This window comes from Protopterus annectens, chromosome 5.part0, assembly GCF_019279795.1.
Source record: "Protopterus annectens isolate FY-2018-M chromosome 5.part0, PAN1.0, whole genome shotgun sequence".
NCBI lineage: Eukaryota > Metazoa > Chordata > Ceratodontiformes > Protopteridae > Protopterus > Protopterus annectens.
This window is the reverse complement of record NC_056735.1, coordinates 416722007-416747142: the sequence shown is the minus strand read 5'-3', so window position 1 is coordinate 416747142 and position 25136 is coordinate 416722007. Positions and strand designations below refer to the sequence as shown.

At 39.6% G+C, this 25136-nt stretch overlaps 1 protein-coding gene across 1 annotated transcript in view; it reads right to left on the bottom strand.

Annotated features, from left to right (window-relative positions):
- Positions 1-24907, bottom strand: part of EFHC2 (EF-hand domain containing 2) — a 1536365-nt gene extending 1511458 nt beyond the window's left edge. Inside the window, exon 1 of the mRNA XM_044072376.1 lies at positions 24366-24907. Coding sequence (XP_043928311.1) covers positions 24366-24407 — 42 coding nt within the window. The 5' untranslated portion in view covers positions 24408-24907. The remainder of the gene's footprint in view (positions 1-24365) is intronic.
- Between the last annotated feature and the right edge of the window lie 229 nt (positions 24908-25136).

The window sequence follows — 25136 nt, the reverse complement described above, 5'->3', positions numbered from 1 at the left end:
AGCCTGTTTATGGCAGGGGTCCACCAGACTGGTTTCCTTCTCTTAGAGGAGTGAGTCTTGGTTTTGCTAGGGATGGCACAATCCATGCATCCTTGCAGGTGCCCATAGAGTGCATTTGTAAAGGTTTCTGCATCTTGGGCAGCATTATCCTTTAGCACTGGAGCTGTGAAACCTACCGCCTCTGTCTTAAATAAGGTGATGTTTGCTTTAGAAAAGTTTTTTACTGTGGTTTCCTTAGTTGGGGGTGGTGGTGGGGTGTGGACATCCAGAGTGATTAGTTTATGGTCTGATCTAACCAGTGAGATGGGATGACCTCCGGTGTGGAACACCTACCGCCCATGTTGGTGATGACCAGGTCCAATATGTTTTCACGTCAGGTAGGGGAGTTTACTAGCTGATCCAGGGAATTTGAGATGATGAATTCCATGAAGCGCTGGGCCTGGGAGTATGTACTTGAGTAGTTTTCCCAGTTAATGGTAGGGTAATTGAAATCGCCCAATATCAAGGTGTTCGGTAGGACCTTCATGTTTTCCAGTGTCTCCAGAAAGGTGGCGTGATGGTTCTGGGTCATGGAGGATGATCTGTAGCAGGCCAAAATTTGCATTGCAGATTTGCCCGATGTTAGTTGCACACAGATGATCTCAGAGGTATCGTGCTGCACCACTAACCTGGAGGTGTAGGTATCCTTGATGAATATGGATACACCCCCTCCTTTTGTGTTTCAGTCCGATGTCTGTGGCCAAAATGTGTGGTATGAGTTGTAGCCCGGTAGTGCTGGAGTGCTCTCTGGAGCCTTGAACCATGTTTCAATTACTGCACAGATGTCGACATTCTCCATCCTGAGGAGTGCTTTGAGCGCGTGCATTTTGAGATTTAAACACCTGCCGCTGAGTAGCATAGCCCTCAGTTTTTTGTTAATTGTGCTGTTTACGGAGATGGGTTTGACTTTTGAGCCTTGCCTAAAAAAGGCACTATGGGGGCAGCAAGTGCCTTGGTCGGTATTCGAAAGCCTAGGGGTGACAGTTGCAAGCCGTCTCTTACGAAGCAATGCGGCTTGTCGAGCATGTCGTCCCAGGCTGACAGACACTGTATCCCCTTTGAATGACACCAAAAGCTTAGCCAATTGTTGAAATTGATCATTTTTTCTTTATACTGAGGTATCATTCTTGGTGGGGGTAGGATGCTACTCAGGGACAGGGTCATACCAGCCTGGGCTACATGATCAGAGAGCTCTTCCATGTAACTTTTTATGTAGTCCAGGGAGGTACATTTCAGGTCATTCACACCAACATGAACAATGACAGAGTCATATTTGTACTTGTTCTGGAGTGACCTGAGTGCTTGTGTTATGTGGCGGATTCTGGCTCCCGACAGGCAGCTAACAGTAACCTTCTGCTTGTCCAGCATAATGTGTGGAACGTCAGTGTGTCTGACAATAGAGTCATCTATTACTAGTGTGTTAGCTATGTTATTTCGCCTTGAGGGCTGTGATTGTGCAGCACACTGATTTTGTTTTTTATGTGTTGACTGGTTTGTGACGGGAGGTGCAGGTTGTTTGGGTGTCTGCTTTGGAGGTCTCTGACGCTTTTGCAGGTTTTTATTTAGAGCCTCCGAGTATGATTTTGTGTATTTATGTGTATTTTTTGCCAGTGCTGGTTTAGTAGGTCTATGTGTGGCTGGAGGTGTGGTGCAAGTGTTAACCTTGACTGTCTGTTCCAGTCTTGGGTGGAGACAGCTTAGCCTCCAGTTTGGCTGTATAATTGCATCTCTCACATATGTTAGTGTTTTGTGGTAGGAGGAGACGGTTGTCTGTGTACATGAGGCAGTTGTAACATTGCCTCAGAATACCCAGATTCATCAGCTGGACTGGAGAGCACACCTGAAATTGCCCTTTGGTCATGCCTGAATAGTAGGGTGAGCTGCTTAGTCGCTTGGTTAGTGAGGGGTGAATAAAGAGCCTTGTCCTGCTGGGCAATCAAGTGTCAGGGTATATTAGTGCTTGCTCTTAGGTTTGAGCAAGTGCTGGGCTGTAGGATGATTTTTGAATGCTTAGGTTGAGAGTTGGACTAGTTTCAAGGGAAAAACTGAAGAGGAAACTTAGTGGAGCCAGGAATAATTTAACCCTAGCTAACGCGGTTTGTATAGCAGGGAAATGAAAGAGACAGAAATTAGCCCAAAATGGCCAATAAACTACTAACTTCTGGGCTGGAACCACTCCTCCAGAGACAGATAGGCTGCTCAAATCTCCCCTCTCTCACAGGTGAACAGAGAAACGTCCTTCTATCCAAGTAAGGTATGGGCAACTCAGAAACGTGTAACACAGCCCTGAATTTAGCACTAGCCTGAAAACTGGACTATACTAGCTTAGAAAGGTGGGAAACAAGGATTTTTTTTTGAAAAGATAAGGCAAAAACAGTAAAAAAATAAACTTAAAACAGCTTTAAATGACTACAAATGATCAGAAAAGGCTATCAAGCAAGCATTATATGACAAAATGAATATGATGACAGATTAACACCCGTGAAAATAAAAATAATGTGAAGCATTTAACATGCATAAGTACAGCAATTGTTTGGCTGCTTTACAGGTCACCAAGTTCAAATTCCTTGAGCGTTAACTCCCCAACTCACAGGATACCAAGGTGCAAGATGCCAGTGAGTGTTTTCTGTCCAAACCAGTGTGGTTTCAAAGTGTAGATCAGCAAGCAGTAATTCCATTGCTTTGAGGAGATTTCACCCTTCTTCACAACCGTGCAATCATGGAGCTAGTATACATAAGTTAAGGGGGTGCATGGAGTTGTTCCCCCTACAAAAAGTTTTTACAGTTTGAGTTTTAGCCCTTTGTAGTTTGCAATGCAGTTCCTCAGCATCTGATGACTGAGTTTCATAGTGTAACCCAGATGTTTATGTAGGCGGCAAACAGAAACATACAGTTTTGTTTAATAAAATGGTCACAGTTCCCTTTCTCCAAACATTGGTTTCTGTGATGTTGTTTGTAAGGGAATCTGGTGCTCCCTTAATTTCTGTTGTATCTTTACATAATAAATTAATCCACAGAGGGTTTAAGAGGGTATTAGCCTCACTTTACAAGTGGAAGTATAGAAACTAAACGTGCCAGAAAGGAAAATTTGTCCATTATATTGCAAATCTGTACAGAGTACATCATATTGTGAATGCAGAGCAAAGATGTCTAAGGGGCTTTTAATAATATTTAAGCATAAACATGCTTTAACAGTGTATTACCATCTGATTATACTACTAGTATGAGAGGCTAACATCCCATTGTTAAATTACTGTATAAGACAGTGTGGAGGGTGAGGGGGGCAACACACTTCCCCAACAAACAGTATTACGAAAATACAGTCTGCAGAAAGTAAATTGTGACCATTATTGGTAAACTGTACCATAAACTGTACCATCCTGCATTATAGTAACAGAAATACACTGTGGCTTAGGTGGGGGCAAAGTTACTTATGCCTCACATCATAGCATACTTACATACAGAATAAAAATATATATACCTTCCTACACCCATAAAATTAAATTAAATTATATGCTACTATTTGTATTGTGGTGCACATTTGATCCAGCATTCTTAATCACCAAAAAGAGTACTGACTGGGGAAAGTCAAGGTGTTTTCTAGAACCCCTTACAAAACATAATAGAAAGCAACATAATCACATGCTATGCAGATGCCACAATAATGACACATTGCCTTGTACAATAAACTATTATGAAAATATGTGGATTTCTACTGCCCATACTGACTGACACCTTTACCATAACTGAAGGATGATATTAGGCAGCTCTGAGCAAAGCAATTAAAATATTATGGGTTCATAGGGTTACTCTAGGTGAACATCAAAAGCTCAGCCTTGCAATTCAACCCAGTTTTGTGGTAGAGTTCTTCAGATGCCTATATGGTGGGATATGTTAGTAAACAGGTAGCTAAGGGTTATGGGGATGTATGTTAGTTGGGGATTAATTTACTTACTGTTGACCTCTGTCTATCAGAGACATGCATGCCAGACCAGGGGTGAATTTGTGATCTCCCATCAAATGATCAAGCTTTTTTTTTGAACAGGGTCAGGGATGAACTCTGCTTCACGTAGATTGGGAGCTTATTCCACAGCACAGGGAGCCTTTGAGACACATATTTTCTCTCCAGCATATTCTGTTTATGTTGCAGGCAAAGTTCAAGTGTTTTGATCTAGTGTTTCTGGTGCTGTTTGTCTTGCAGATGTGCAAGATATCCATCAGAGCTAGATCGCAGGATGCCTTATATGCTAGACATAGATCGCCACTCAATAACTTGTAGGAGACTGAGTACAAGTTTAGGACCTTAAGGCAATTTGTGTAGGACAGGGTATTCATACCCTGGATTCTCCTAGTGAGGAACCTTTGCGGGTGTTCCAGCTGTTGCAAGTGCCTGGTTAGGTACATGAATAGCTGATACAGTCCCCCTGACTCGAGATAGAGAGAACCAAAAGATTCTTCTTTGAAACACAAGTTTATTCAAGTACAACGCCAGTACAAAGTAGCAATGGATCAGATTAAGCGCTTTCATCTGGTGTAACCAGATTTCATCAGAACCCTTAAACACATTAACTGCAATGCTTATAAAGTATATTTGGCGCCAAGTTGTTGCAATAATCACATCTAATTACCCTGATTAAACAATAAAGAACTTTTTAAAAAACTTTTTAAAAAGAAAAACTTTTTGTAAATGTATGTAAAAAACATTAGACATCTAATGCTTAATATTTAAATATTACTGTCAAAAATGATACCTTCCTTTGTTGCATATAGATTGTGAATATTAATTTATACAAAAAAAGTACCCTATACTGTTTCATAAAATACATAAACACAATTTTCACCAACAAACTATGAATATATATATGTATATATAGTGCAAGTAATACATAAAATATAATGTATAGTTCAAGAAGAACATATAGTGTAATAAATATAAATAATGTAAATAATGCATAACTGTTTGTCAACTAAACACTTAATTTGTACTCAATAACAAAAACTAGATAAGAATTACATAAAATACTATGATGCGCAAACTACAAACTAGTAGATTGCTTTAAATTCTGATACAATTCTAAACGTATCTAATAGGCTGCTCATAGTACAACCTACTGCAAAGCTAAAAAAGGCTTTAAACTGATGTGGTCATTAATACCCGGGGGTGTAGTTGCATCCAAACATATTTGCCATTTACTTTCAACCCATGCAAGATATGTTTTCCAATTGCCACCTCTATCCCCCAGTCCAACCTGATCAATAATAGCAAACATAAAAGTGTGATCTTGACCAAATTCTATAATATGTCTGCTCAACGCGTTCTTAGGGTCCCCTCTCTTAATTCTGTATAGATGTTCGTATATTCGGGTCTTGAACTTCCTCTCGGTTTTTCCTATATAGAAAGCGGGGCATCTAGTACAAGTAGCAATGTAGACTATACGTTGGGAGTTACAATTCCCTTTCCTACTGCTTAACAGGGATCTAGTAATATTTTTAATCTTAATTCTAGAGTTGGTATTGATGTTCTTACATTGGTTGCACATACCACAACGAGATGTGCCTATCTTTCCTTTAGTATCTACTTCCTTTTTACCTTGTTCTAATATTCTCTTTAAATTACTACCTGTTTTATATACAGTACACTTTAGGAATTACAAATTTTAACGACAATTTAGATAAAGGAGAAAGAAAATGTATGGAAGATCTCATACTTAATGACGAGATCAGAATAATGAAGCCTGACAAAGGGGGAGGTATAGTGATATACGATCGAAAACTATACCTAAGGGACATCCACAATATTCTATATGAACCAGGTAATTATGAAGAGGTGTCTCTAAACCAAATTAATATTGGACATAGACGTATCGATTTAGCACTTGAAGAATACCTATTAGATAACAGAATCACCAGTGAACTATATGAATACCTTAGAACTGATTACCCTATATTGGCACACATTATAGGAATACCAAAAATCCATAAAAATTTGGAAAATCCCCCGTTCAGGCCCATTATTTCAGGATCCAAATCGAAAACCTTTAAAGTAGGGGTTACTATTGACCACTGGACTAAACCTATATATTCAAAAGTAAGTCACATTGTTAAGGATTCATGGGATTTTTTGGGTAAGCTTACCATGGTAGTATGGGATGAGAACATAACCTTCATTACTGTAGATGTACAGGACTTATTTTCTAGTATACCAGCGACCACTGGCTTGGAATATTTCTACAACAGCCTAACTAAGTACTCTGGGCTTAGCTGGGATAGAATTAACTTAATTATGGATATGATGGGTCTTGTTCTTGACCATAATTACATTTACCACTCAGGTGAATATTTTTGTCAAATTCGAGGGGTTGCAATGGGGGCTTCTTGTGCCCCCATTTTTGCAAATTTAGTCATGCTAGAGTGGGAGAACAAATTTATATTTCCAAGTGAATATTTCAAATACATTAAGTTGTATACAAGGTTTTTGGACGATTTATTTATCATTTGGACAGGTCCAATTAATAAAATACCACCTTTTATAGAATATCTTAACCAAACTACTGATTTTTTAAGATTTACTTTTCAATACGACAAATTTGAAATAGCATATTTGGATACTTTGATCAGCAACACAGGGATGGGATTTGCCTCTCAAATTTATAGAAAGCCCACGTTCTCAAATGACTGCATACATTTTAGTAGTTGTCACCCTCCTCACATCTTCCGCAATGTGGTGAAGGGCCAAAGCATTCGAGTAGGATGTCATCTACAAGAGAGTGTATGATAAGTGGGTTAGAAACAATATTCAACTTATTTCTAGACAGAGGGTACCCTAAAGCTATGTTAGAAAATGTGACAACTTATGTTAAGTCTCAATGGGGGCACAAATATGTCCCATTGTTGGGGAAAATTATAGTTTGTAATACTAATAATAATTTAGAAAATGACAAGAAAGTGTGTGTATTGAGGTTCAACCCATACACTAATGTTGTGATAGAAATATTGAAGAAATATTGGGATTTGATTTCCACATCTATATCTATAGGACATATAGTAGGAACACATTTAAACACTGTATATAAAACAGGTAGTAATTTAAAGAGAATATTAGAACAAGGTAAAAAGGAAGTAGATACTAAAGGAAAGATAGGCACATCTCGTTGTGGTATGTGCAACCAATGTAAGAACATCAATACCAACTCTAGAATTAAGATTAAAAATATTACTAGATCCCTGTTAAGCAGTAGGAAAGGGAATTGTAACTCCCAACGTATTGTCTACATTGCTACTTGTACTAGATGCCCCGCTTTCTATATAGGAAAAACCGAGAGGAAGTTCAAGACCCGAATATACGTACATCTATACAGAATTAAGAGAGGGGACCCTAAGAACGCGTTGAGCAGACATATTATAGAATTTGGTCAAGATCACACTTTTATGTTTGCTATTATTGATCAGGTTGGACTGGGGGATAGAGGTGGCAATTGGAAAACATATCTTGCATGGGTTGAAAGTAAATGGCAAATATGTTTGGATGCAACTACACCCCCGGGTATTAATGACCACATCAGTTTAAAGCCTTTTTAGCTTTGCAGTAGGTTGTACTATGAGCAGCCTATTAGATAATGCTTTAGAATTGTATCAGAATTTAAAGCAATCTACTAGTTTGTAGTTTGCGCATCATAGTATTTTATGTAATTCTTATCTAGTTTTTGTTATTGAGTACAAATTAAGTGTTTAGTTGACAAACAGTTATGCATTATTTACATTATTTATATTTATTACACTATATGTTCTTCTTGAACTATACATTATATTTTATGTATTACTTGCACTATATATACATATATATATTCATAGTTTGTTGGTGAAAATTGTGTTTATGTATTTTATGAAACAGTATAGGGTACTTTTTTTGTATAAATTAATATTCACAATCTATATGCAACAAAGGAAGGTATCATTTTTGACAGTAATATTTAAATATTAAGCATTAGATGTCTAATGTTTTTTACATACATTTACAAAAAGTTTTTCTTTTTAAAAAGTTTTTTAAAAAGTTCTTTATTGTTTAATCAGGGTAATTAGATGTGATTATTGCAACAACTTGGCGCCAAATATACTTTATAAGCATTGCAGTTAATGTGTTTAAGGGTTCTGATGAAATCTGATTACACCAGATGAAAGCGCTTAACCTGATCCATTGCTACTTTGTACTGGCGTTGTACTTGAATAAACTTGTGTTTCAAAGAAGAATCTTTTGGTTCTCTCTATCTCGAGTCAGGGGGACTGTGTCAGCTATTCGTGGAATTTTGGTTGGTTATACCAGTTGTTGTGACTTCCTGGTTAGGTACATGCCAAAGGGGGCACTGTACTCAATGATGGCCCTAATAAGGACTGAGTAGAGTGGTATTATTACTTCCTTGGAACTGGATGCCATGCCCTTGCTTATAAGCTGGGTGACATAGAATGATTTTCTTACTATCTTGGCTACGTGTCACTTGAATACCAGATTACTATCTACATGTGTTCCCAAATCCCTAACTATCGGGTCAACGCTTAGGAGTGTTTTATCAATTAAGCCATTAGTTTGGATGGACTATTTCCCAAAGGGCACTATAATGCATTTCTTTGCACTGAGTTTTAAACTGTGGCTTTCACACCAGTCATTCATTTGTTTGAGTTAGACCCTCTTGTAGGATGCTGGTGCCATGGGAGGAATCTATGATAGCTCCCAATTTACAGTTATTTGAGAATTTGGTGAGCCAGAGGCCCTTAACATTAGCCTTGACTTCCGAGAAGTAGATGCCAAACAGGAGTGGGCCCAACACAGAACCCTGGGGAGCTCTGCTGGTGACCATTCTCTTGATGGAAGCGGTCTCACCAATCCTGATTTCTTGGATCCTATCTAGATGAGCCAGCTGGCAATCCAGTGAGTTATACAGGGATTTATACCTAGTTCTGAGAGCTTGTCAAAATACCCGAGTAGGGTATTGTATTAAATGCCTTGGCTAGGTCAAGGTAGGCAGTATGCATTCTTTTCCCCTCATCCATAGCCATGGAGACCCTGTCAAAGAAGTCTACCAGGTTAAGTTGGCAAGACCTTCCCTTAACAAAGCCAAACTGAAAAGAGTCCAGTGTCTGTAGGTTGCCAGTCATTTACATGATAATTCATTCTATGGCTTTACATATTAAACTTGTCAGACTGCTAGGTCTGTAGTTCCTGAGTTCAGTTGATGGTCCACTCGTATGAAGAGAGATGACCATTGTGGTCCTCCATTCACCTGGCATGTAACCTGTTTTGAGGCTGTAGCTGAAGAGTGCCTCAAGTGATTCTGCTATGTCATGTTTTAGGCTATTTAGGAGGCAACAGAGGATAATATCGGGGCCCAATGAAGCACTGTTTTGGCCTCAGGAAGCACCTCCAGGACCTGATCTATTTGATAGATGGGGGGATATGCTAGAAAAGATTTCCCAGAGGGTAGTGAGATGGGAGTGGGGGTGAAGTTAGAGCTACATTTATCTGCCAGTAGATTTGCTATGTCATTCTGGTCGGTGAAGGTTGTGCCATTTACCACCAGTTCTGCACACTGTTGAGTATTACCTTTAAGTTTCCTGGCATAGCTGAAGAAGGCCTTAAGATTTTCCTTAGGCCGAGAGGCTATCCTGACCTCACAACTGGCCTTGTTGGACTTTAATAGACCTCTTAGTTTCTTGTTAGTTAAATCAGAGAGCCATACCTCTCACTCAGTGCAAGAAGTCTGGACAAAACCCGACAAAATGGGGGACAAAGGCCCAAAAATAGGGACATATTTTAAATATTGCTCTTATAAACTTAGAAAGTTGCTAACGTAATAGGGTTTATTTTAACGTACATTTTCTGAAGGATTTGAAGTCAGAAACTTAAATGTAATTACTTAATGACTTCAGTCTTCAGATCACCCCAGTGATTTGCCAGAAAACTACAAATTTTATGAGGAAAAGACCAAAAATATGAGCCAAAAATCTGGACATTCTGCAAAAAATCTGCATAGCTGAAAGGTATGCAGAGACCTCTTGTCTCTATAAGAGTTGCTCTTTCTGATATTGGTCATGACTTTTTTCTTTTGTTATATAGCCTGTTAAGGTAAGGATACCACCAATATGGTTTGTTTTTTTGTGTTACATCTTGGCTTACATCTGGCAGGTATGGCAGCATCAGTGCAGCCATTGACATGTTTGTAAAGGTTTCTGTAAATAATTTTGTACTGATAGCTGTATTCTCAAGGTTTGGGGCAACCATGAATTTTGACAAACTGTCACAAAATAGGATGTAATTTGCTTTAGAATAGTTCCTAACTGTCATGTGTTTAGTTAGGTTTTCCTGGTTGATTTTTATTTTGACAGAGACAACTCTATGGTCCGATTTCACCAATGAGGACATAACACCGGGGGTGGGGGAGCTTTCCCGTGTTGGTGAGTACTAGGTCCAGTGTTACATGGCATTCAACATCAATGTACTTGTCTTTACAAAGGTGAGTGTTAAGAGCTATGGACCATGTATACTGTGCATAGTAGATTGGATATATGCATAGGAACCAGATTTTTCCCCTAATGTAAACATGTCTCTTATTAACAAAATCTGCATGCTGTACTTTCAGTAATGCCATTTATGAGGTGAAACAGTGGGGCCCTCTTAATCCCATTCAAGTTCTTAGGGGGTTAAGGGGATGCCAGCCCATCCTCTTAAAAACTGGTATTACAAAAAATACAATTTACAGTAAATAAACTATAACACTGTTAAGACAAAAAAATAATTTCTATTTGATCATTTCTGGGTTTGGCTTAGCTTATTAGATCAATAGGAAGCACAGACCCCCTATTACTGCATAATTTAAAGCAAGACAGCAAACTAACCATTGCAAGTACACTCACGTTACTGAAGTAGGGTCATCAGTTTTTCATTTGCCCAGAGTAGGGCATTTCTTATTGAAGCATGAGATTTTGGAGGACAAACCACACCCTCTATCAATGCAAAAATACTTACGCTTACTTTGTCACCAAAATACACAGTTCTCAACCGTCCATCACCAAAATGAGGAACACTACCCCTCATAATGTGGAACAAATGGGCAAAATCTGGAACACTTACTAAAAGTTTTAAATAGGAATTTCACAGGATGGCTAAAATGTGATACTTTTTACTTATTAAAAAAACTTTTGATGAATCAATGTGATTCAGTTCTATTTACTATGGATAGATGTTAAAAACATTCCTAATACTGAATGTGTGGTAGACCTTTTCAATGTGGGGTTATTGTATAGTGTAACCCCCCCCCATGATGTGCAGTAGCAAACCCCACCCACAGTGCAGTTAACCATGCCCACATGAGTGCCAGCAATGTCAATTAATGTCAGTTCCTACAACATCTGTCAGTAAAATATTTATTTTTATTTTTTCATTGCATTTGTTGACTGGGAAAGTCTGACTGGGAACAGAGTCCCAATTTTATTGGAGGCCCTGGGAGAAAAGTTTCAAATGACACATATTAAAGATTTATATACAGTGTAGAAAAACAACATTTTATAAGTCTATAGATAGTATACTGAATAAGGACATTTTGAAAAAGTTTTTGCATTGTATAGAAAAGCCATTCAATACTATTTTGAAAAGTCTGCATAGTAATGGAGTCACTACAGTTAAGTACAATAAGGCACAGATGCAAATTATTGTTTTGAGCAAAGGAAGATGATGATCATAATTCAATGTACAGAAATAAATTTCACTGGGCCAGTAGCATAGCATGCTTCAGTAAACAGTTTCATAATAAAGACATAAAATAGAAATAAAGTTGCATAAAAGCAGCATCTTTATGCATTTTTTTTAGCTTGTGTAGTAGACTCAAGACTGGTTGAAGAAGGAGAATGATTATGAGGACTGGAAGTGTGAAGGAAGAGGAGATGGAAGGGAAGATAAGATTCTATAGGTGAATGGAGGAAAGATGAAGTGAGTTGGTAAGTGGGGGGATAGTAGTCATCATGGTGAATGGGTAAGAGTATAGAGAAGAAGGGTTGTGAGAAAGAGATGAGAGGGAAGTAATTGAAGGCTTGGAAGGTGTGTGGAATTATGGCTTAGTCTACGGGGGCTTATCTAATGTTAGTGCAGGGCACAGCCTGAGATTCTACAGGTGTGACTTTAGCTTCTGTTTAAAATGTTTAAGATGTTGTTCTATTTTTAGACGACAGATATGGTGTCCCATGCTGTGTTGACACAGTTTGAGGACAGACTGCCACCAGCTGTGTTGTTGGATTTAGTGTCGTGGAGGAGCAGCATTTGGATTGAGAGAAGAGGTCTGTTTGGTTTCTGTAGCTGGAGTATAGCTGGCAGAGACAGACAATTTTTAGATTTATAGGTGAATAGTCACAAGCTGGAAGTAGGATAGCAAGTGGGGTAGTTTGAGCCAGTTTAGTTCTCTGAGTGCTAGGCAGTAGTGGGATTTTTTTGGGTGATTTACTGTAAACTTTGCTACATTATGATGTTTGAAGTTTGTAAGCTAAAAAAGAAACTTGTGGGTTGGTGAAAATAGGGGCCGAGTAGAGGTAGAGCCTAAGTGTTTTCTGGTTTGGTCAGTGAGGACATTTTTTACTTTAATTAGGAAACCCAATCTCTGGTGAGTTTTCTTTACTGTATGTTGGCTATGGTAGTCAAATTTTAAGCTATTGTCAATGCAGATGTCAAACAGCTTAGTATGTGGGACAGTTTCAATTTTACTATTATTTGCTGAGAGAATATCGAAGGAGGGTTTCCTGGGCTGAAAGGTGCCTTGAGGTGAAGAAAATACATTTGCTTTTTTGGGGGTTAAGAAAAAGTTGTAAGACTGTTAGTCAGGTTTCAATGGATGAGGATTCTTAAGTGATTTGTTGCAGGTCGTTAAGGTTTTGGGTGGTACATATGAGGGTGGAGTTGTCAGCGTACTTAATTATTGTAGATTATTTGGAGGCATCTGTGCGGTTATTAATGAAGATGTTCAAAAAATGGGACCTAGAATGGACCCCTAAGGAGACCTGGGAAACTGGCTGGAAAGCGGAGACGTCTTAGTGACATTTTACGGTCTGTGATCTGTTAGAAAGATAGCTGTTAAACCACATGGTAGAGGTTTCATCAAATCCTGGAATTGAGAGTTTTTTTTTTAAATAGTAATATAAATTATAAATTAATGAAGTTGTAGTGCCATTAACTTAAAAAATGTAATATTAAACATTTATTAGAAAGGGAAGCAAACAAATGGAGCTGGAGTGCCACCTATTAAAAATGTAAAATAAAATGTTTTCCTTCAGATCATACCCCTTTACACATATTCAAGATTAAAAGGTGAAAAGGCATCCCCAAAAGCAGTCTGTATATTGTGTAAAAGTAATAAACTTATCAGAACTTTCTTAGCCCTTTTAGAGTAGGCATGAGTATATGGATACACATTAGAGATTAAAAACAATTTTCTAAAAGTTCAGACTCAACAGAAGTCATTTAAATAATCCAAATGAACTCAGCCAAAGTGCAGAGTTTTCTATATACTTTAAATGTAGTTTAGTCTTCATTATAATAGTGTAGTCTAGATTATAAAAAAGAAATACAAACATGTTTACATGGCACAATAATTCGTACCACTTGACGAATTAACATATTATATGTAATGTATATACGACTCATAATGAACACATGGCATTCACTGGTGGTCTGTCTGTCAATGACGGCATGCCCTCATCACCTGTCAGTTACCGTAGGAATGCTCAAACCTGCATGAAGTTTGGGAAATAATGGAGAATACTGCACCACATCAGTGTTTTTGCCTAGATCCCAGAACATTAGTCCAGTTGCGTAACACTTGAAACTGCTGCATATCATCTCAGCCACAGCTCTCAACTGCAAAGCTAAAAGTAATGGGTAGAAAACCCATTATTGTTACTATTACCTCTCAAGTGACCTTACTATGAGGAATGTTCCACATTTTGAGTCTTAAAAAGTCCATGTTCCTCACTGTTCAACATTTGAAGGTCATGTTACGCATTCAGTGTTAAGAATTTTTTCTAATTAATGTCACGGACAGCAGAGAGATATGCTCAGCAATAATGAAAGGCTTTTTACTTTTATCATATTTAGTGGCAGTAACAGTTCAACTGATAATGGAGAACACTGGACTTTGTGTATCCATGTCACTCGTTTTTCTGGATTTGTACTTATAGACGGTCCAGTTTTCTTCATTATTGCCGAACTTTGTTGGGGGGTATTACACTGCACAATAACCCAGTGTAGAACACTGGGGAAAATTAACTTTTTAACACCCAAAATGCAGAATGTTATTTGTAATGAAATACACTTGAGAGACATGCCAAAATAAAGACTCATAATTATTGAATTCTAATTATTTACTAATATTTGACATCCCAATAAGAGGTGTCACATACAGTATCAATAGTTATCTGATATATTTAAGGGATGTTCAAAAAATATTTTTCTTCTAAAATATCTCGATTTTATTTTTAGGATACAGGTGTTCATACATCTCAACTATCCCTGATTTCCAGGGACGTCCCTGATTTTAACTACAAATTTTGCTCTCTCCCTCAATCCCTCCTAAAACTGGTGACTTTTGGAGAAAAGTTGGTGAATTACATTAATAATATGAATAATTACAGTTATAGACTTCTTTACTTCAGAAAATATGTATTCATTTGGCTTTGGCCAGCTAACATCTACCTGAAATCAACTGGACGTATAAGTGAATTTAAGTACACTTTTATCTGCTCTTTTTCATATAGTACTGTATTTAATTTATTTATTTGTGTTTTTCACCGAATATTAACTCAACTGACGTTGTGGCTGTCTCTCTACAGAGTACTTGTTAGAATTTCTGTGTAGCCACTGATAGCAGTGGGGGGAAGTTTCACCCCATCACTGACATTCTGTCCTGCCTTATATAAGTGGCACATTTTGAGTTATCTCTGCTTAATATCAGAGCTTTGGCCGGCTAACATCTACCTGAAATCAACTGGACGTATAAGTGAATCTAAGTACACTTTTATCTGCTCTTTTTCATATAGTACTGTATTTAATTTATTTGTGTTTTTCACTGAATATTAACTCAACTGAAATTGTGGCTGTCTCTCTACAGAGTACTTGTTAGAATTTCTGGGTAGCCATTGATAGTGGTGGGTAGTTTCACCTCATCACCGACATTCTGTCCTGCCTTATATAAGTGGTACATTTCGAGTTATTTATTTTATTTATTTTATTTTACAGTTGTTAACCGGGGGTGTCTGACTGAGCTGAAAAGGCCCTTTTTCAGCAGAGGCCCAGGGAGAAAAGCTCCACAAAGAAAAAATACAGACACATTTAGTTATTTAGACACGATCAGTATACACACAAATTACAAGAGACATGTTTTTACAGTGGTATGTGGCACATAAACAGTTGCAGTGGAAAGAACAAACAAAAAAATATTAATTTTAAAAATAAAGGTAATTAATAGATTTGTGGTGTACAGCTGAAATTTGGAACATAGGAAGAATACATACATAGTACACAGGTGCAGTACATACATTGTTGATTAGCCAGTGTTTGTGAGTAAGACTGAAAACTATTATCAAGTGCTCTAGATTTAGTATGTATATGTTATCCGCTTTCACTAGCCTGGGGAGCAATCATGTCACTGCCAACTTTGCTTGAGATGTTGCCTGATGAGGTCTTTAAAGGAGGCTTTGGATGATGTGTTTTGAATGCTAGTAGGGACAGAGTTCCATTTTTTAGCCTCTGAACTACTATATAGTGCATCTCCAAAGCTATTGCAGTTGTTGGTGACTTCTAGTAGTAGTTTGCTTGATGATCTAAGAGGCCTTTTGGCTGAGTGATGTTGTACTAGGTTTTTGAGGGCAGGACACTTATTGGGGAGGTAATAGATAGAATGACAGAGGCAGGGCTGATGGTAGGTTTGGAGGCTGGGCAGTTCAAGCCAGTGGAGCTGTCTCAAAGCAGTACAGTGATGAGTTCTATATGAGCAATTTGCAGCAAAGCGGGCAATTCTGTTATATCAGGCTTCCATTTTGCTTAGTTCAGTTTTGTTATCTCTGCTTAATATCAGAGCTTTGGCCAGCTAACATCTACCTGAAATCAACTGGATGTATAAGTGAATTTAAGTACACTTTTATCTGCTCTTTTTCATATAGCACTGCATTTAATTTATTTATTTGTGTTTTTCATTGAATATTAACTCAAGCTGAAGTTGTGGCTGTCTCTCTACAGAGTACTTGTTTGAATTTCTGTGTAGCCATTGATAGCAGTGGGGGGTAGTTTCACCTCATCACTGACATTCTGTCCTGCCTCATATAAGTGGTACATTTTGAGTTATTTCTGCTTAATATCAGAGCTTTGGCCGGCTAACATCTACCTGAAATCAACTGGACGTACAAGTGAATTTAAGTACACTTTTATCTGCTCTTTTTCATATAGTACTGTATTTAATTTATTTATTTGTGTTTTTCACTGAATATTAACTCAACTGAAGTTGTGGCTGTCTCTCTACAGTTAGTTTCCCACCCACTCTCCCTGTTCTTGTTTTGGTGTTAATGTTGGTGGCTTTGAAATTGCCCGCCCCTCTTGTAGATTTGCATTTGGATACTCCTTTTGGGCACATCTCATTTGCTCACTCAACTGAGTGCAGTGAGATCATATTCTGATTTCAGGCATTCCTACTATGTACAAAGACAGCATTTAGGAAGGACAACCCCTGTAGCCTCTTAATCCTGTTCTGTTCCCTCCCTCAAAAAATAAATAAATAATATATATATATATATATATATATATATATATATACATACATATATATATATATATATATATATATATATATATATATATACATTTATACATATATATATATATATATATACAATCATATATATATATATATATATATATATATATGTATTTTATTCAGTTGCTCTTACTGTAACTGTCTTAGTTGCTCTTCTACGTGCTATTATCTGTTCAGTCGCTCTTACTCTGCACTTATTACTGCTTGTTAGTAGCCTTCTAATTTACTGCCTTCTGCACTTGCTTTTTAGTCATTTGTTAATTTAACTGCATTTATTTGAACTGTATTTGCTGTAGTGTTGCTACACACTCGGGTGTGCTGGCCTGCACTGCAATTTGAATTGTATTTACTGCTGTTTTAGCTGCTTTTCTGTAACAAAATATAAATAAATAAATTCTAAGCTTGTTTCCTGCCTTTCCTGTAACTAGTCAAGTCCAGATACAGACTTGCTGTATCCAGGACTGTTGGTAAGCTTCTGAGCCCCCCAGGCCTTTCTGTGTTAGAGGGAAGCCTTCTAGCTCATCAGTGGGAGTGGTAAGCACTAGGTAGCCTATCTACCACTGGAAAAGTGGGTTTTGGCCCTGGAATTGTAGTTCATTGGCCGTTTGGGCAGTTTTTCCATCTCTTTCTACTTTCTGGTTAAAAGCCCATTTTGCGTTTGGTCCCCGCCTTTCCTATAACTAGTGTAGTCCAGGTACAGATTTGCTGTATCCAGGACTGTTGGTAAGCTTCTGACCCCCAAGCCCTTCTGTGTTGGAGAGAAGCTTTCTAGCTTATCACTGGGAGTGGTAAGCACTAGGTAACCTATCTACCATAGGAGGAGTGGTTTCTGGCCCAAAAATTATAGTTTATTGGCAGTTTGGGAAGCTTTTCCATTTCTTTCAACATTCTGATTTAAAAGCCTGTGTTTGCGCTTGTTTCCTGCCTTTCCTGTTACTAGTCTAGTCCAGGTACAGATTTGCTGTATGCAGGACTCTTTGTTAGTTTCTGAGCCCCCCAAGCCTTACCGTGTTGGAGGGAAGCCTTCTAGCTTATCAGTGGGAGTGATAAGCATCAGGTAGCCTATCTACCACAAGAGGAGTAGTCCCTGGCCCAGAAATTGCAACTATTGGCTGTTTGAGCAATTTTTTTCCATCTCTTTCAACTTTCTGGTTTGAAAGCTGCACTTGTGCCTGTTTCCCACCTTTCCTATAACTAGCCTAGTCCAGTTAAAGATTTGCTGTATCCAGAATTGTTAGTAAGCTTCTGAGCCCCCCAAGCCTTTATGTGTTGGAGTGAAGCTTTCTAGCTTATCAGTGGGAGTGGTAAGCACTAGGTAGCCTATCCTCCACTGGAAGAGTGAGTTTTGGCCCAGACATTGTAGTCTATTTGGCTGTTTGGGCAGTTTTCCATCTCTTTCAACTTGATGGCTTAAAAGCCTGTGTTTGTACTTGTTCCCCGCCTTTCCTATAACTAGTCTAGTCCAGGTACAGATTTGCTGTTTCCAGGACTCTTTGCAAGCTTCTGAGACCCCCAAGCCTTTCTGTGTTGGACAGAAGCCTTCTAGCTTATCAGTGGGAGTGGTAAGCATTAGGTAGCCTATCTACCACAAGAGGAGTGGTTCCTGGCCCAGAAATTGTAGCTATTGTCCGCTTGTGCAGTTTTTCCATCTCTTTCAACGTTCTGGTTTAAAAGCCGCACTTGCACTTGTTTCCCACCTTTCCTGTAACTAGCCTAGTCCAGATACGGAGTTGCTGTATCCAGGACTGTTGGTAAGCTTCTGAGCCCCGCAAGCCTTTCTGTGTTGAAGGAAAGCCTTCTAGCTTATCAGTAGGAGTGGTAAGCACTAGGTAGACTGTCTACCACAAGAGGAGGGGGTTCTTGGCCCAAAAATTGTAGTTTATTGACCATTTGGACAGTTTGTCCGTCTCTTTCAACTTTCCGGTTTAAAAGACCACATCTGCACTTGTTTCCCATCTTTCCTGTAACTAACCTACTGGGTAGCACTAGAAAGCCTTAAACTGATACAAGCCTTCTAGCTTGGAAGAGAGACTTTGGAGTGATTAAGTATCAGTTCTCTGTACTTTCTTGCTGTACTTAACTGTTTTCCGCCTAAACGCAGATTTTCCAGCATTTATTGTGATTTAAAAGCTTGTTTTTTTTACATATTGTACTTATTTGACTACCTGCACTTTTAAAAAGTTGTTGTTTGTTTAAATAATTTGTTTAACTGTTGTAGGCTACACACTAAAGTGCGATAGCCTTTTCTGATCGTTTATAGTAGTTTAAAGCTGTTTTAAGTGTATTTTTACTGGTTTTGCATTATCGTTTCAAAAAAACAAAAGAATTCCTTGTTTCCCACATTTCTAAGCTAGTATAGTCCAGTTTTCAGGCTAGTGCTGAATTCAGGGCTGTGATACTAGTTTCTGAGTTGCCCATACCTTACTTGGATAGAAGGAAGTTTCTCTGTTCACCTATGAGAGACGGGAGCTTTGAGCAACATATCTGCCCATGGAGGAGTGGTTCCAACCCAGAAGTTAGTAGTTTATTGGCTATTTTGGGCTAATTTCTATCTCTTTTATTTCCCTACTATAAAAACTGTGTATGCACGGTTTTGCGCACCAGGCAGCACTGGTTAGCTACTGTTAAATTATTCCCAGCTCCACTAAGTCTCCTCTTCAGTTTTTCCCTTGAAACTAGTCTAACCCTCAACCTGAGCACTCAAAAAGTATCTTACAGCCCAGCACTTGCTCAGACCTAATAGCAAACACTAATATACCCTGATAGTGATTGCCCAGCAGGGCAAGGCTCTTTATTCACCCCTCACCAAACAAGCAACTGAGCAGCTCACCTTACTATTCAGGCATGACCAAAGGGCAATTTTAGATGTACTCTCCAGTCCAGCTGGTGAATCTGGGTATCCTGAAGCAATGTTACAACTGCCTCATGTACACAGACAACCGTCTCCTCCTACCACAAAACACTAACATATGTGAGAGATACAATTATACAGCCAAACTGGAAGCTAAGCTGTCTCCACCCAAGACTGGAACAGACAGTCAAGAGGAGAAGGATAACACTTGCACCACACCTCCAGCCGCACACAGACCTACTAAAACAGCCATGGCAAAAAATACACATAAATACACAAAATCATACTCAGAGGCTCTAAATAAATACCTGCAAAAGCATCAGAGACTTCCAAAGCAGACACCCAAACAACCTGCAACTCCCGTCACAAACCAGACAACACATAAAACACAAAATGAGTGTGCCGCACAATCACAGCCCTTAAGGCGAAATAACATACCTAACACACTAGTAATAGGTGACTTTATAGTCAGGCACACTGACATCCCACTCACTAGGCCGGACAAGCAGAAGGTTACTGTTAGCTGTCTGTCGGGAGCCAGAATCCGCCACATAACACAAGCACTCAGGTCACTCCAGAACAAGTACAAATATGACTCTGTCATTGTTCATGTTGGTGTGAATGACCTGAGATGTACCTCCCTGGACTACATGAAAAGAGACATGGAAGAGCTCTCTGATCATGTAGCCCAGGCTGGTATGACCCTGACCATGAGTAGCATCCTGCCCTCACCAAGAATGATACCTCAGTATAAAGAAAAAATGATCAATTTCAACAAGTGGCTAAGCTTCTGGTGTCATTCAAAGGAGATCCAGTGTCTATCAGCCTGGGACAACATGCTCGACAAGCCGCTCTGCTTCGCAAGAGATGGCTTGCACCTGTCACCCCTAGGCTTTCGAATACTGGCCAAGGCTCTTGCTGCTCCCATAGTGCCTTTTTTAGGCAAGGCTCAAAAGTCAAACCCACCTCCGTAAACAGCACAATTAACAAAAAATTGAGGGTTATGCTACTCAATGTCAGGAGTTTAAATCTCAAAATGCACATGCTTGAAGCACTCCTCAGTATGGAGAACATCAACAACTGTGCAGTAATTGAAACCTGGTTCAAGGCTCCAGAGAGCACCCCAGCACTACCGGGCTACAACTCATACCACACATTTCGGCCATAGAACACGGACCGAAACACAAAAGGAGGAGGGTGTATCCATATTCTTCAAGGATACCTACACGTCCAGGTTAGTGGCACAGCATGATACCTCTGAGATCATCCATGTGCAACTAACATCGGGCAGATCTGCAATGCAAATTGTGGCCTGCTACAGATCACCCTCCATGACCCATGACCCCCACTCCACCTTTCTGGAGACAGTGGAAAACATGAAGGTCCTACCAAACACCTTGATATTGGGCAATTTCTATTATCCTACCATTCACTGGGCAAACTACTCGAGTACAAACTCCCAGGCCCAGCGCTTCCTGGAATTCATCAACTCAAATGCCCTGGATCAGCTGGTAAACTCCCTTACCAGAAGTGAAAACATACTGGACCTGGTCATCACCAACATAGGTGACAGGTGTTCCACACCGGACATCAACCCGTCACTGGTTAGATCAGACCATAAACTAATCACTCTGGATGTCCATACCCCACCACCACCCCCAACTAAGGAAACCACAGTAAAAAACTTTTCTAAATCAAACTTCACCTTACTTAAGACAGAGGTGGTAAGTTTCACAACCCCCATGCTAAAGGATAACGCTGCCCAAGATGCAGAGACCTTTACAAATGCACTCTATGACAACCTACAAGGATACATGGATTGTGCCCTCCCTAGCAAAACCAAGACTCACTCCTCTAAGAGAAGGAAACCAGTTTGGTGGACCCCTGCCATAAACAGGCTATACAATAGAAGGAAGAAATTAGTTCAGGAAAAAAAGCAAATCCCAAGAAGGAAAGACATCCCTGATCAGTATCAGTAAGTAACTAAGGTCCGTCATGAAATCATCCAAGGCTAACTCTGAAAGAACTATAGCCAAGGCTTCAAAAGATAACCACAAAGCCTTCTTTAGCTATGTTAAGAATCTAAGTGACAACTCACAGATATGCACTGAACTAGTGCAAAATAGCACAAAATATACTGAACCTACTGATATTGCCAACATCCGGCAGATAGATTCAGTGCAAACTTCACCCCCCTCTCACCTCCAAAAGGGCCCACAACAATACCGGAAAAGTGTAGTGTCTCAAAAATCACAGATGCACAGGTGAAAACAGCCCTTTCAAAAGCCAAAAACACAGTGTCAATGGGACCAGATGGTGTCCCAGGCTGCATCTTGCACGAACTACAGAACGAACTAACCTCCCACCTAAACACACTGTTCAACCTCAGCCTCTCCACAGGCTACGTGCCCATAGAATGGCGCACAGCAACGGTTATTCCTCTCCACAAAGGAGGGGCCACAACTGACCCTGGTAACTATCACCCCATAAGCCTGACTAGCCTGGTCTGCAAGGCTATGGAGCGCATCATCATGGAACTCATTAACAAAGACACTGGGAACCTCCAAACACTTGACCCGACCCAGTTCGGCTTTGTTAAAGGGCAGATCATGTCTACTATACCTGGTTGACTTCTTCGAGACAGTCACCAAAGCCATAGACGAGGGAAAGGTGGTTCACACAGCCTACCTTGACCTCGCCAAGGCTTTCGACACCATTCCTCACTCGGGTATTACAGAAAAACTCACCAGCCTGAACATAAACCCCTATATCATGAGATGTGTTGCCAACTGGCTTACAGACAGAACTCACATGGTAAGAATAGCGGGCTCCAGGTCTGACTCTAAACCAGTCACAAGTGGTGTCCCGCAAGGCTCGGTCCTGGGACCCCTACTGTTCGGCATATACTTCTCAGAAGTACAGGCAAACACAGGAGGACTATGGCTAACCAAGTTCACCGATGACTGCAAACTGGGAGCCATAATTGACTCTCCGGCTGACACGGACATCCTCCAAAAGGGCCTTACTGAGACGGACACCTGGTGTCAAAGTCATGGCCTCAAGCTAAATGCCAAAGAATGCATAGTCATCCCATTTGGGAAAAACAAAACACCCCACGAATTACCACATACGTGGCAGCCCCCTTAATACAGAAGAGGTAATAAGAGATCTGGGGACCCAGGTAGATAGTAATCTCTCCTTTGACAATCATATTGCCAAAGTAGTTAGGAAATCCTTCTATGTGGCCCATCTAATTACTAAAGGGTTCACATCTAGAAATAAAGAAGTTATAGTGCCCCTCTACTCGTCACTCATTAGACCCATCATAGAGTACAATGCCCCATTTGGTTTGTACCTCATAAGACACTTCCAACAGCTGGAAAGACCACAAAAGTATCTCACCAAGAGGATTACTGGCCGCAAACATATGCCTATGTAGCCCGACTGAAAAAATCTCCAGCTGTACTCAGTGGCATATCGCTTACTCAGAGGTGATCTCTGCCTGACTTACAAAGCCATGTCCAACTCAAAATTGATGGACATGTTCCACCTAAAGAAATCCAAGTCACTGTGAGCCACACGCTCCAGTGAGCTAAACCTCGCCACAACAATAAATAGAACATGCTGAAGAGATAGATTCCTGTCACAGAGACTCCCCATGCTTTGGAACAAAATTCCAAATTACATCAGACAGAGCCCCTCACTAACACTCTTCAAGAGAAACCTCGATGAGTGGATGGGTAACAGAAAATACACCCCTGGGATCACTTTATTGGCTCTGCTTGACAGAGGTTTAGTTAATTAATCAATGGGGCGGCGAAAGTCGACACACTCTGGCTAGGCTTATAAATGCCCTCGAGCAGATAGCCTAGTACCATTGGTTGAGAGCTATGCAGGTGTTTAAATGTGAAACTTAGGGCTGTCCTGCAAACATAGAAACTAGGGAAAACACTAGGCAATTGGTGCATGCTACATGATAAAGTGCAGTCGCTGTCACACTCTATCCATCCTTCACAGACTTGCCATTAATGTGTAATTACGCAGTTAACGTGGTGTAAGGTATTTTACGTTGTGGAGGACCAATGTAGTTTACTTACTTGTCTGGCCAGTATTACATTTTAGTCAGTCACCCAAAAAACATGGCAAAAAGTCAGAAAGCGGAACATTTGCTGACTGTATATAACACTACTAGATCCACGAATATTTTGCCCTATACACACATTTGGCAAGGAATCTATAACGAATCAAGGCACAAACTTAGAGTGATGCAACAAATTACCATCTACAAAGTACAGGATTTTATTAAAAATCAGTAAATCTGGGTAGATAAAATGAGAAGCTGTGGGGAAAACGTAGCAATGCACCCGCATCCAAGCATTTAAGAGATATACCACTATTTCACACTATACTTAGCCGATCCAGATGCTGTGCCGTTTCTGGCCTGTTTGGATACCCCCTCCCTTAAGTGACAAGTGCAAAATGTGCTATTTTCTGTTACAGCTTCACGAATAAAAAATACAGAGTCCCTGTCACACAAATATACACATGAAAAATGATTTTGCCAGCAAATATTTCTTCCCCAACTCCAACGAAAACAATAAAACAGATTCAGCTATATTGTCTACAATTATACTTACGTTTCTATTGAAAGAGTTGCCAGGAAGAAAGGGTAAAGCCATGCTTAATGCCGTATTTCAGCGTGTTCGGTTTATTATTTTTCTTTGCACTTCCTATTTCCAACTTACTTCTCTGGTAATCTGGAGAAAGAGTTGTTTGGACACAGTTGCCTAGATACGTACGTATTGTGCGAAGGAACGCCTCTAAATGAAAGGCGAGAACAGCGGGCAGTGGTTTTCATTACATTGTCGTTTACCTATTTTACTTCTGCTGTTGCTCGCCTTGTGCATGGTAGCTCCTGTTTTAAATACCCATTGCCTCTAACAACGAGATCCGTCCTTTTTCCCCCAATAGACCATTCGTTTTCTTTACCTGGGCGATGTGGCTAAACCGAGATGACTTTTGCAAACTGTGAAGACTGAAGTAAGGTTGTGAATCAACTGTCCGCATATGAAAAACGGGAGAATATGTGACCTAAGCAGAGGCGATAGGAGACATACGCAGATAATTGCATTTTTCAGAAGAAGAGCATTTGAATCCAGACTTCAGTGTGTGTTTCTGCGCGTGTGCAAAGGTAGCTATCGACCTTCAATCTCCAAAATGCAGAACAATTTCATACCTCTCAAGTGTACCTCATTACGAGGAACGTACCTCATTTGGGGTCTTAAAAAGTTCATGTTCCTCGAAATTCCTCAAAGTTCCACATTGAAAGAGTGTCACACATTCAGTGTTAGGAATTTTTTTAAGTGAAATCCATGGTAAATTGAAAGTAATCATATTAATTCATTAAA